The sequence below is a fragment of the Pimephales promelas genome, chromosome 19 (genome assembly GCF_988280905.1).
Source record: "Pimephales promelas chromosome 19, fPimPro1.hap1.1, whole genome shotgun sequence".
Taxonomy (NCBI): domain Eukaryota; kingdom Metazoa; phylum Chordata; class Actinopteri; order Cypriniformes; family Leuciscidae; genus Pimephales; species Pimephales promelas.
Window position 1 is genome coordinate 28,955,751 of NC_142787.1, and position 12,632 is coordinate 28,968,382.

Below are 12,632 nucleotides of genomic sequence, written 5' to 3' on the forward strand. Positions count from 1 at the left end.
GGTTGACTAGATAGCAATGTGTAATTAGACCAATGGTTCATTTTGCGTCGGAGTTGTCCTTTAATCAATATCACACGAAGAGTGCCATTTCAGTTTTTCTCCACCAAAAACCTGCATGATTAAAATGTGATATTAAGTAATTACAACAGTTAAATAAGCAATAATCTAATTACAACTACAAAATGTTGCAGAATAATGTAATATATGGATGAATAATAGCCTATAAAGAATCTTTGTGGCAAAAGGGTTCTTTCTTGTCATTATAGAACCTTTTTTAGCATAAAAGTTTCTTTGGAGTTGAGTAAAGAACCCTATTCTTCATATATAGAACCCATTTTTCTAAGAGTGTAATGATGAGGTTGAATAATAGGAGGAAGCAGGATCCACGTGCAGCACACTTTAATAAAATAAACTCAAAACTTCTCAAATTCAGACATAGGCTCAAGAAAAAGACTCTGGAATAGGAATACAGTCATAGACTCGGGAACAGGAACGGAACAACCAACGTTACAACATCAAGACTCACAAAGACTGAACTAGACACAGGGATTAAATACAAGGGGGCGGGACTAATCAGAAACACCTGGGAAGAGTAATAAACAAGAAAAACTACAAAAGACTACAAAACATGGCACAGAACAGGAAATAACAAAAGTCCCCACACAAGACAGAGGTCTCCACAGTAACGCATTATAATAATTCATTTTTGTTAAATTAGTTAATTAACATTAGTTAACGCATTGACTAACATAAACTAACAATGTTTGTAAAGCATGTTAGCTAATCAGAAAGTTATTGTAAAGTGTAAAAATTTCCCTTTAAATCATTCAAATTACTGACTAGTTCTTCATACAATCTTTTATTTAAAATGCATGTTTGAAGCACAGAAACATTTAGAGCACAGAATGTATTTTTTTATTTTTATTTAGGCCCAAATATGCTGCAAAAAAAAAAAAAATCCTATGAGCAACACTCCTTTATAGTATTAATAATAAAATAAAGTAACAGGTTCATGATTAACAACAGATCATTGAATAGATACAATAGACACACACAAAGTCACATGTACACACTCCCATAATACTTCATTCTCACGCTTTTGAGCCGACACACAATAACACCCTCATAAAAAGACATATGGTTATGCACATGACTCAAAAGCAGACACGCGCCCACACAAATGAATCTGTGCTTCTCTCACTTCTCTACGCGCTCTTGTTTTACAGTCTGCATAGTCTGAATGTCATTGATTGGAAGGAGATATGTTGCTTGAACAGAAAGAACAGAAACTCGCACACACAGATCCTCCAGCTGTCGCAGTGATGGGGAACAGAGTGTTCTTGTTTGCGTCCTGGACAGAGAGTTCGATGTGTGAGCTAATGCCTTCAAAAAGGAGTCCTCCCATATTCCCCATTGAACTCAGTGTCTCATGTTCCACTCAGGATTTAAAACACATCAGAGAAATTCATAGAAAAGATAGAAATAACACGATAGACACAGTTAGGATGGCTAATTAAAAAAATGGGAAATAGTATTTAAAATGTCAGAAGGACATGTTATGCACTTTTACAAAGTCTCGATTTAGTTTTTGGGGTTTACTATAGGTTTTCATGCTTGAATGGTCAAAGACACCTTATTCTTCATATATTTTACATTTTTGCATTGTTCCTTCTCCCAGTCTGTCTGTAACACTCTCTCTATGAAGCCCTTTCTTCCAAAAGTCGCAGTGTGCTCTGATTGGTCGGCTGGACCAGGGCGTTGTGATTGGTCAAGTGTTTGGAGCGTGTTCCCTTTCCATAAACGCAACTTAACCAGGCCTTGCCCCCTTTTTTTTCCCGGATGCCTTGGGAAGGAATCATTTACATGTGTATGTTGTGATGTATGCTTCCGGAAGAAAACTGAAGACTATAATCAATGTGTTTCAGGGAGAAACAGTGCTTTACTGATATAGAGAAAAATCCCTTTGGGGGGACTTTGTGCTTCGTAACTTTGCCAACCGTTTTAATGCTCAAACAACAAAAATTACACACTAAAGAAAGTTAGAAATTTAAAAAGCTTAATAGGTGTCCTTAAATAATGTTAACTTAAATTGAATAATTTCTGTGGATTTTTAAGTTTCCTCTCTTCGTTTTAGCTTTATTTTTTTTGTTAATTAGTGGGGATTTATAAGTAGGGATGGGCAACGATTAATTGCGATTAATCGCATCCAAAATAAAAGTTTGTGTTTACATAATATATGTGTGTGTAGTGTGTATAATTAATTATATTTATTAATTATATAAATTATATATATATATAAATACACACACATGCATGTATATATTTAAGAAATATTTGCATGTATATATATATATATATATATTTACACATAATTAATATTATATATAAATATAAATATTTGATATATTAACACATTTTTCTTAAATATACACATACATGTGTGGGTATTTATATATACAAATTAATTATACACACTACACACACATATATTATGTAAACACAAACTTTTATTTTGGATGCGATTAATCGTTGCCCATCCCTATTTATAAGGCAAATTGTTATTTATCATAATGTGATGTTTTTTTTTTGTTTTTTTTTATTTATTTAAATAATACATTTTGTCTACCATTGATGAAAAATGATGAAAATTATCTTGACTTAAAAATGGGTTTCCCATCATCATCATCTGCTGCTGCACGGGAATGATAAAATGCACAGATAAAGCATAATTTTCACACCTATTGTGCATCCTTTGCTATTCATTGGGATTAGTTAGTGCTAAACAAGCTTTCTGCCTTTAAGGAAGTGAAAAAGAGAGAAACATTGTTCAATAAGTTCATTGTATTCCACCCAAAAAGTCTTGACACACATCCTAGGAGCGCTTAAGTATTTAAGAAGTTCAATTCAATTCAATTTACATTTATTTGTATAGCGCTTTTCACAATACGTAAAAACAGACACTCAACTGCGCAAAAAAGAGAGAAACGTAGAAAATGAAGTGTACCTGGGCCATTTGTGTCCAAATTCAGTCGCTCATTTTCTTATTTAGGAGTGCACACTCCATCAGAAATAATTTTGGCTGCTCAAGAAATGTTTGCTTGCTGAATAAAAGTATTTATTTATTTATTTAAAATAGACCTCAAACTTTTGAACCGTAGTGTATTCACGTTTTAGAAATACACATGATCTCCATTTCTGTCTCTTTCTGTCCTCAGCATCAGTGAGAGCTTTCTAACAGTGAAAGGTGCCGCCCTTTTTCTTCCACGTGGGAATGGCTCCTCCTCTTCCTCATCCTGCTCCTCCAGAATTACAGGACAGCGCAGCAAACATGCAGGTATGGACAACACATGCAAACAAGGAAATAAAAAGCATATGACCATTTATGATTAATGAACCATTTTACTCTCTTTGTGCAGGGGACATTCAGCAGCACCTGCAGACCATGTTCACTTTACTGCGGCCAGAGGACAACATCCGTCTGGTGAGCAAAACACACAATCTCACACACAGTTACTAGCTCTCTACCAAATCCTAGTGAGCTGCCCATGTAGGCAATAAAGTTTTGGAAAAAATCAAGCATGAATACTTGCATTGCATTGCAGCAACCTTAGTGAATTCTAAGACCGGATCATAATAAAAAGCTAAAAGGCTTATCTAAAATATTGTTTTAGCTGCACGCTGTGTCGTTGACTTTGTAAATATTGCAACTTACAACTTTCATACAATGGCAACACTACAAAACATTACAGTATAAGTTAAATGAATTAAAGATCGTAGTAAAAGACAAAATTCAAAATATATATATCCACTATCAAAAGTCTGGGTTCGGTGGGTCTCTAGTCTCTAATGCAGAAGTCTCTTATATAACTATTATTTTAATATAGTGAAATATTATTGAAATTTAAAATAACTGTTTTCTATTTTAACGTATTTTAGAATGTCCTATAAATACAAATATATCATATATCCAGTCTTATTGTCACATGATCATAATTATGTTAGTTTAAACTGTGAAAATAAAATAAAAAATTGGGTAACACTTTACAATAAGGTCCATTAGTTAATGTAGCAACTAACATGAACTAACCATGAGCAATACATTTGTTACTGTATTTTTTAATCTTTGTTGATGCTAGTTAATAAAAATAAAGCTGTTCATTGTTTGTTCATGTTAGTTCACAGCGCATTAACTATTGTTAACAAGATTTGAATAAAGTATTAGTAAATATTGAAAGTAACATTTACAAAGATTAATAAATGCTGTTAGTTCACGCTAACTAATGTAGTTAACTAATGTTAACTAATGAACCTTATTGTAAAGTGTTACCAAAATTTGTTTATTGAAATGTTTTGTAACATTATACATCTTTACTGTCCTTTTTTCATCAATTTAATGCATCCAGGCTTAATAAAAGTATTTTAAAAAATAAATCCATAAAAGGCTAATATATTGATACAACGTTTTCTGAGGAGACTATTTGCCTTCCCTACAGGCTGTGCGGTTGGAGAGCACCTTCCCCCAGTGCACCCGCTACATGGTGGTGGTCTCCACCAACGGTAGACAGGACACAGAAGAGAGCGTGGTGCTGGGCATGGACTACAGCCCTTCCGACAGGTCTGTGTGTGCTGCTGCTTGTACTGTTAAGTTAAACCAATCAAATGTTTTAACAGCAAATAAGTCATTTTTTGGGGGTGCTGCAGTTCCTTTTCCATAGGCATGGTGCTTCCTCTGTGGAGTGACACACGGATCCACCTGGATGGTGACGGGTAGGTGTGGCATATCTGTTAAAAATGACCAATGCACTTCTGATTCTCCTCTACTGTAGATAGGTTGTTCAGATTGTGTTTCACTCCTCTGTTTTCTTCACAGGGGTTTCAGTGTGTCTACAGATAATAGGATACACATATTCAAGCCAGTCTCAGTCCAAGCCATGTGGTGGGTGCTTTTCTTTTCTTCTTGAGACTCATTAAATATATATATATATATATATATTTTTATCAGGTTTAAGTAGTGATGCACTGAAATTACTTTTTGTTACCGAAACAGTGAAATTGACATTAAGGCTTTCATATTTATTTCTTGCTATAACTAGTAGTAAAGAGAGTGCGCATGTACATGCTGTTTCTTGAACTGAGGCGATCTGTCACCAAAAAGACATTTATTGTAGAGGAAGACCGATTGATCGTCCGAATTTTGGCATTTTTTAACATAATCGGCATCGGCCAATATCCAAGTATATCAAGCCGATTATTAGGCAGGCGCATCTGTGGGCAGCCTAGTGTTGTCGTGGTCATTTTCCAGCCGAGTGAGCAGCAGACCTAACTGAACGCGTTCAGGCACAACACTGACTGTTAGTTAGTAGCTGGATTAAACATGGCTAAAATGCTGGCCAAACAGTGTAAAGAGTGACTGTATTTCACTGTAGACTAAAAGGTCCAACAGCGGGATGCCGTTGTCTGAAGAACAACAGACGGACGGTGCGTTGTGGTGCATTTAAAGTTTTTGTAAAATATCGTTTTCCCATCTGGTGGTTGTTTTTGTCGTTCAACAGCAATTTACTAGTGAAATACGTTATTGTTAGAAGTTAAATTGAATAAAATATAATAAATCTTATAAATAAAAAAATTCAATCATTTCAAGTTTTTTTTTCTCCTACAGAACAAACCAAAAAATACATGTTTCAGGACATTTTTTGTGAGGATAAAATGTTTTTGTTGAGAAAGTTTGTCTATGTTAAGTAATTATCATTTCTTTTACATTTTATCTTTCAAATAGAGGTTAAAAACCAAGCAAATATCGGCCAAAATAAATCGGCAGCATTAATCGACCCAGATTTCAAAAGATCGGTATCGGCATCGGTGTGAGAAAAACCATATCGGTCGACCTCTAATTTATTGTTTGAATTTATTGATAAAATTGACAAAATTTGAAAGAGACTTTGATTGTGTTTATTGGATGAAAGGCGCACTACAAATAGTGTTTAGAAACATTTTATTTTTTGCATATAATAGACCAAAATAATGATGAATTAAAATCGAGAAATCGATATTGTCCACACAGCTGACATGTTTACTTGTTGTAGCTTATCCACAATTTGTGCAGGAAATAGACACGAGAAACGCTAATTAAATGTCACTGTTTTTTGTTTTTCAGTTTTTTAACACATTTTCTGAATTTGATATGATAACTGTTTCATACAAATGCAATTGGAAATTTTACAAAAATAGTCAATTGGCCTCTTTTAATGCCGAATTGTGTTCTGCTAACATATTTATTTTTTTGTTATATATTTAATTAAATTTGATTTTCGTAAAAAGGAACTGTATGCATCTAATTTCAAAATATATTACTGTATGATTAAATTTAAAAAATGTAAAAAATGTGATTGATTAATATGAGTGCTTTGACATTTAACATTGATTTATTGAATCACTTGACCCTTATTTGTTCCTTAAGGGTTTGATTAATGTCAATACTGGGCTATCATTGTACCTAAGAAAGAATTTTGTTATCAGTCCAACTTTAGTTGATATGGTGGCATGTTTTGATATGGAGCACCTCTTTTTCTCAGGTCAGCCCTGCAGTCTCTTCATAAGGCCTGTGAAGTGGCCCGCTGTCATAACTACTTCCCAGGCAGCCTCTTCCTGACCTGGGTGAGCTACTACCAGAGCCAGATGTCCTCAGATCAGTCCCGCATCAACGAGTGGAACGCCATGCAGGACGTGCAGTCCCACCGCGCAGACTCGCCTGTGCTCTTCTCTGATGTGTGAGTACTCATTTGTCAGTTATCCTGCAATTTGAGCGAATTTAAGCCAGTTTTGATGCATCATGGGACTTCATATATGTGCTTTTTCGAATACTACCTTTCATGTAGTGTGTTATATAGACGATTGTGAATGTAAAAGGTCTGCAAAGTTTCAAAGATCGTGTTTCATAATTGAACACGGGCTTGAATTGATATGCTAAAACCAACGCCATTGTTACTATTCACATCAGGTGCTGAGGAAGGAGCTGAAATTTAATTAATAGTAATGGGTGTTTTGTTTCTGACACACACTGTAAACAGTAGACCAATCACAACAGATTATGCCATCTGACCAATGAGAGTAGAGCAGGGTCTTGAAAAGGAGGGGTTTAGATCCTTGACTAAATTCCAGACACTGTGAGAAAAGAAAATTACATTGGAGGAGACCTTCAAAACAAAATTAGGAACCTTTAAAATAGCATAATAGAGGCACTTTAAAATAAGACACCTTTTTTTTTTTCCTAAATTCCATTCATTAATCAAATATTTGGCCTGCAAAGTTGTACTAGTGTATGCATGTTTGGTTTGAACAAAACATTTTTTTTAATTTTAAAAAAAAATAAATTTTGAGTGGTTTTGATGCTTTAACAGAATTGTAATTTTTGTGTTTGTGTGTGTGTGTGTCTCTCCAGGCCAACTGAGCGAGAAAGAACAGAGAGACTCATCAAGAATCGCTTGAGAGAGATCATGACGCAGAAGGACCTTGAGAACGTCACTTCAAAAGATGTATGATGCAAATACACATCCTAAAAAATCACTTCCTGGATGATTTTATTCATTCTGTAGAATCTTCTCACGCTGTACCTGCACACACACACTCCTCTTTAGATCCGCACGGAGCTGGAGATGCAGATGGTGTGTAACCTACGGGAGTTTAAGGAGTACATTGACAATGAGATGATCGTCATCTTGGGGCAGATGGACAGGCCCACGGAGATTTTTGAGCATGTTTACCTGGTGAGAGTGATGTCACCCACACATTTCAATCATACATTTCAGTTACATTGTAGCATCAGTCATTTTTGGAATTGTAATTATAGGGTTCTGAATGGAATGCATCGAATCTGGAAGAACTACAAAACAGCGGGTGAGTTTTGTTGACGTCCTCGTCTCATGCCTGCAAGTAGAAGCTACTTGAATGTTTTAGCCATAAACCTGTTATCTTTTATATTCTCTTTGAAATGTGTTCCTGGCGTTAATGATTATACAGATTTTCGGTTGTGTCTTTGTGTTTATCTCATTAGGGTGCAATACATCCTTAACGTGACGCGGGAGATCGATAACTTCTTTCCAGGGCTATTCGAGTACCACAATATCCGGGTTTACGATGAAGAGGTCACAGACTTGCTGGCTTACTGGAATGACACTTACAAGTTCATTTCTAGAGCCAAGTGAGTGGGAATAACCTCCTAATGCTCACTTTGGAGTAAAATGCACTGCTGTTCTAGCTGTCATTGTTGTAAAGTTGTTTCAAACTATTCTACTTTGAATCATTTTAGTAACGCTCAAATGGACGCATCTTTTTTTTGAAAATATTTTATCACTGCATTATTCTAGGGATATAACTAAATTAAAAACCTGGATGATACTGATAAAATATAGCCGATAACTAATAAAATGATTATAATCATTATTATAATAAATATTAATACAATATTGAAATTCAAAATAAAAAAAATGGGTTTAAATGTTAATTTAGGCATCACAACATTGTAAAGTATGAAAAATGAAGCATTTTTCAATATATTGTGCAATCCTAATTACTTGATCCTTTATATGCAATATAAAATATAACAAAATGGCACACCTTGTAACACTGTGTATCATAAAATGGCATATTAAAATATGTTGAGGTGTCCGACTAGCTGTTACTATTGCAATTGCTGACATTTTTTTAAATGACGACACAATCAGAATTTTCTTTTCAACAATTTGTTTTTAATTAATTTTATACAAGGAAACAACGGAATAATACAAATGCTCACAATCCAAATTAATAAGAACTCAAACTCATAAGAAATCAAATAACAGCCAGAAAAATTATAAGGATAAAAGAAGTCCGAATGTTCATCAGATTCAGGTTTGACATGGTATTAACAGTTTTCAGTCAGAAACTCGAAATTACAGTCATTCTGATATAATGTGAGTATAAATGATCGGTAGTTTTAGGTTCAAAGTCTCTTTCAGAAGAACGGTTTCTAGGTTTCAGATAGTCATTCAGAAGTCAGAAAGAAATGATTCTTTACCAACATGTACTAGCAGCACTACATCCATTTGTTTTAAACACAAGACTAATCTGATACCTACAGGAAAGCAGGGGCGAAGTGTCTGGTGCATTGCAAGATGGGCGTCAGTCGTTCGGCCTCCACTGTGATCGCATATGCCATGAAGGAGTACGGATGGGACCTGCAGCAGGCCTTTGAGTATGTTAAAGAGCGGCGGGCCGTCACCAAACCCAACCCATCGTTCATGAGACAGCTGGAAGAGTATCAGGGAATCCTGGTGGCAAGGTAAATATGTCACTTGAAAGTGTGTGAATAGTAGGAAACGTCTGTGTGCATTCAAATATTTAAACATGCAAGTATGACACTCACTTAAGTGACCGTAGACACGTTCTGCTCCATGTTAATGACACTGTTCTTTACACAGTTGATTATAGGGCTCTGATTGTATTGTTTGAGAAGTTACATTGGCTGTTAGACCACATTCCACTTAGTAACTTGTGCGTATTTGATCGTGTGTGTGTCACAGAGATTGTAGGTTTATGCATGTGGGCTTTGGTGTGGGTGGGTATGCATTTGCAACACTTCCTGTAAAATTAGGTTAGGTCCATCACTCAATCCAAAGATGGATCCATATTAGACACAATCGTAACATTTTCCCACTGAAGTTTATATTTACATCATTTTCCATTATCTCTCTGACCCAGTTAAAACATTTCAAACTTTTATTTGTCGCATACACAATGGTGGCGGGTCACGTTGTTGAATACTGAATGTGTAAATGTAGGCGACTAGGTGGTAATATGTTCATTTTTAAATCGTAATATTAATATGTAAAAAACACAATCGTGACTATTCCAGACTTAGTTTTCAAAAAATGTTCTGGGTTTATGAAACTCAAAAGTTTGGAGTTGTTGTTTTGTTATTTCATTCAGCAAGGATGCAATAAATTGATAAAAATGTGACATTTAAAATGTTACAAAAGATTTATATTTCACATAAATGCTTTTTATTAATCAAAGAATCCTGACTAAACGCATATCACGTTTTCCACAAAATTATTAAGAAGCACAACTGAATTAAACATTGAAAATTAAGAAGAAGGAAAGAAAACAGCATATTAAAATGATTTCTTAAGGCGGGCGTACACGGTACGAATTCTGACGGTCGGAAGATCGTATGCCCAGGCACACTTTACGAGTGCGTTTATACAAAAATCGTATGGAGGCAGTGATATACGACACGATTTTACGACCTGCTGAATTCCGAAGAAATCGCACAAAGTTCCGCACTAAAAACTCTCATAACTGCATAAAACATTGATACAAGCCGTGGTTATTTTGCTATAGGCTCGTTTTCAGCACCGCGAAACGGACGTCCAGACGGACATAGTTACGGTAGGCTACACATTCAAAAATAAATTTCAAGCTCTCTGAATGATTAATTAGCCGTTTAAACCACCTCATGTGAGCGTTTGCAATTCATTTTGCTCCGAGAAGCTATCGCCGTGAACGGGGCTTGAGTGAGCTTGAGCGCGTTGTGAGAGTGAGGGCGCGGGTGCCAGATCCCGTGTTGCAAGATCCACATAATGGAAAGGTGCCAGTATCTGGACTTGTTTTTTGGATTAATGTCACGCTTTAGGAAGTTATTAAAGTGGTTCGTAATATATTTATCTTATTTTCAAAACACAAGCTTTGAACTTATTTTGGATTTTTATATAATTTCTTTGTTTTTGTTAGTTTTTGCTTGTTTTTCGTAGCAATATCTGGCAACATTGTTCTGTCGGCATTAATAAAAAAAAGCTTAGGCTGTAGACAAACTGTTATTGCTTTTAGGAGGATACAAACATAGCCTAATGATCATCGTGATGTGTAAGAATCTGTAAGAAATGTATAACACTATCAAAAACAATAGCATAGCCTACAGTTGTTTCAGAATGAAATATGCCAAATACTGGCCAGTAGGAACACGACAGATGCTGTTTAGTTAACCTTTCACAAAGTCATCATAAAAACATTAATTGAAGCAGTGTTTCTAGTAGTCCACACCATTTTCGTATTTCTTCTGTGGATTTCCTCAGCTCCCGATTGGTCAAATTCAGATAGATCGACAAATCGGCTCATTCAACCGCATACACCTCACGAATGCAAGCCAACAGCTCCCGAACTTTTTCGACATGCTTAAATTATCGGGAGGTCGAGAGGTGCTCGGCTCGGCTCGTATCTTCCTCGCACACGATACGAGCCGCGACATGCGAGCATAACCGATTTACACGCGATTTCCCCCGAGTGAAAAAAATCATCTGCGAGCTCGTAAAACAGCAAAAAATCGCACCGTGTACGCCCGCCTTGAAGGATCATGTGCTGAAAATTCAGCTTTGCGTCACAGGAATAAATTACATTTTAAAATAGAGCACAATTATTAATTCAATTGTATCATTTCACAATAATACTACGTCTACTGTGTTTTTCCTCAAATAAATGCAGACTTTCAAACAGTAATATGTCAATTAATGCATACTCTTTTATTTCAGCAGAGACAGAAAAATCTTGTTTTCCATGGTTTGAGATGAACAAAACTCCCAATGAATTTTGGTAGTTCTGTAGAATTATTTTGTATATATATAAATACACACACATGTATGTATATTAAAGAAAAAAATATTATTTATATATAAATTATTTATAATTATATATAATATAAATTATATATAAATCTATACATGAAAATATTTCTTAAATATATACATGCATGTGTGTGTATTTATATATATAAAATAATTATACACAGTGCAGCCACATATATTATGTAAACACAAACTTTTATTTTGGATGCAATTAATCGCGATTAATCGTGAGACAGCCCTAATTTATACCATAGTTGACATTTCTTTTGTTTGATAACGCAAGCTGTCTGTAAATGATGTGCTGTAACAGTCAATAGTCGCTCAGCTGATTAGAGCAGAGGATGTGAAATAAGACAAATGTGCTGCGAGTGACTCGTTGCTCTTCTGTTATGATTCATTAGTATTTTGCTTCCAAAACAGCATCATATTCTTTAGCAAAATATGTTCAACCTGTTATCTTAGGGATGCACTGGCATTTCTGGCCTAACTACAATGACCAATAATCAACTGTTTGTGCAGTGTGAAACACGCAGAATATGAAAATGGCATGTTACTTACAGCAGATGATCTAGCCCAAACGCAACGTAACATGTTGCTTAGATCTGTTATGTCAACTAGGCTAAAAACATGGTATTCTTTCAGCTCACGCTTACAAACTGTGTACACACATGCATATTATTGACACATGAGACTGGTTAAAACAATACAGCAAGAAACTATACACTCACACTTTAAGTTATCAAATAATATATCAGCTACCAAATTGTATTGTACACCTCTTGTTCTTTTATAAATTGACTGATCTCATGAAATTACGTATGTATGACACGCCAATTCGTATTTCCATTTTCGCTTTTCAGCGTGTTTATGAACGCCGTTGACTTAACGTTACGTTATTGTATGTATAAATATATGACCTACCCCAACCCCGTCCCTAAACCTACCCGTCACTGGGGTTAATACCATTTATGAGTGTTC

At 35.2% G+C, this 12,632-nt stretch overlaps 1 protein-coding gene across 2 annotated transcripts in view; it reads left to right on the forward strand.

The window, feature by feature from the left end:
• Positions 1 to 12,632, forward strand: part of ssh2b (slingshot protein phosphatase 2b) — a 33,964-nt gene that overhangs the window by 13,917 nt on the left and 7,415 nt on the right. For both annotated transcript variants that reach the window (XM_039693899.2, XM_089123525.1), the window contains 11 exons: positions 3,216 to 3,334; positions 3,417 to 3,481; positions 4,494 to 4,615; positions 4,702 to 4,767; positions 4,871 to 4,936; positions 6,573 to 6,767; positions 7,439 to 7,532; positions 7,635 to 7,763; positions 7,847 to 7,893; positions 8,051 to 8,197; positions 9,116 to 9,316. In XM_039693899.2, the coding sequence (XP_039549833.2) occupies positions 3,216 to 3,334; positions 3,417 to 3,481; positions 4,494 to 4,615; positions 4,702 to 4,767; positions 4,871 to 4,936; positions 6,573 to 6,767; positions 7,439 to 7,532; positions 7,635 to 7,763; positions 7,847 to 7,893; positions 8,051 to 8,197; positions 9,116 to 9,316 (1,251 nt within the window). The remainder of the gene's footprint in view (positions 1 to 3,215; positions 3,335 to 3,416; positions 3,482 to 4,493; positions 4,616 to 4,701; positions 4,768 to 4,870; positions 4,937 to 6,572; positions 6,768 to 7,438; positions 7,533 to 7,634; positions 7,764 to 7,846; positions 7,894 to 8,050; positions 8,198 to 9,115; positions 9,317 to 12,632) is intronic.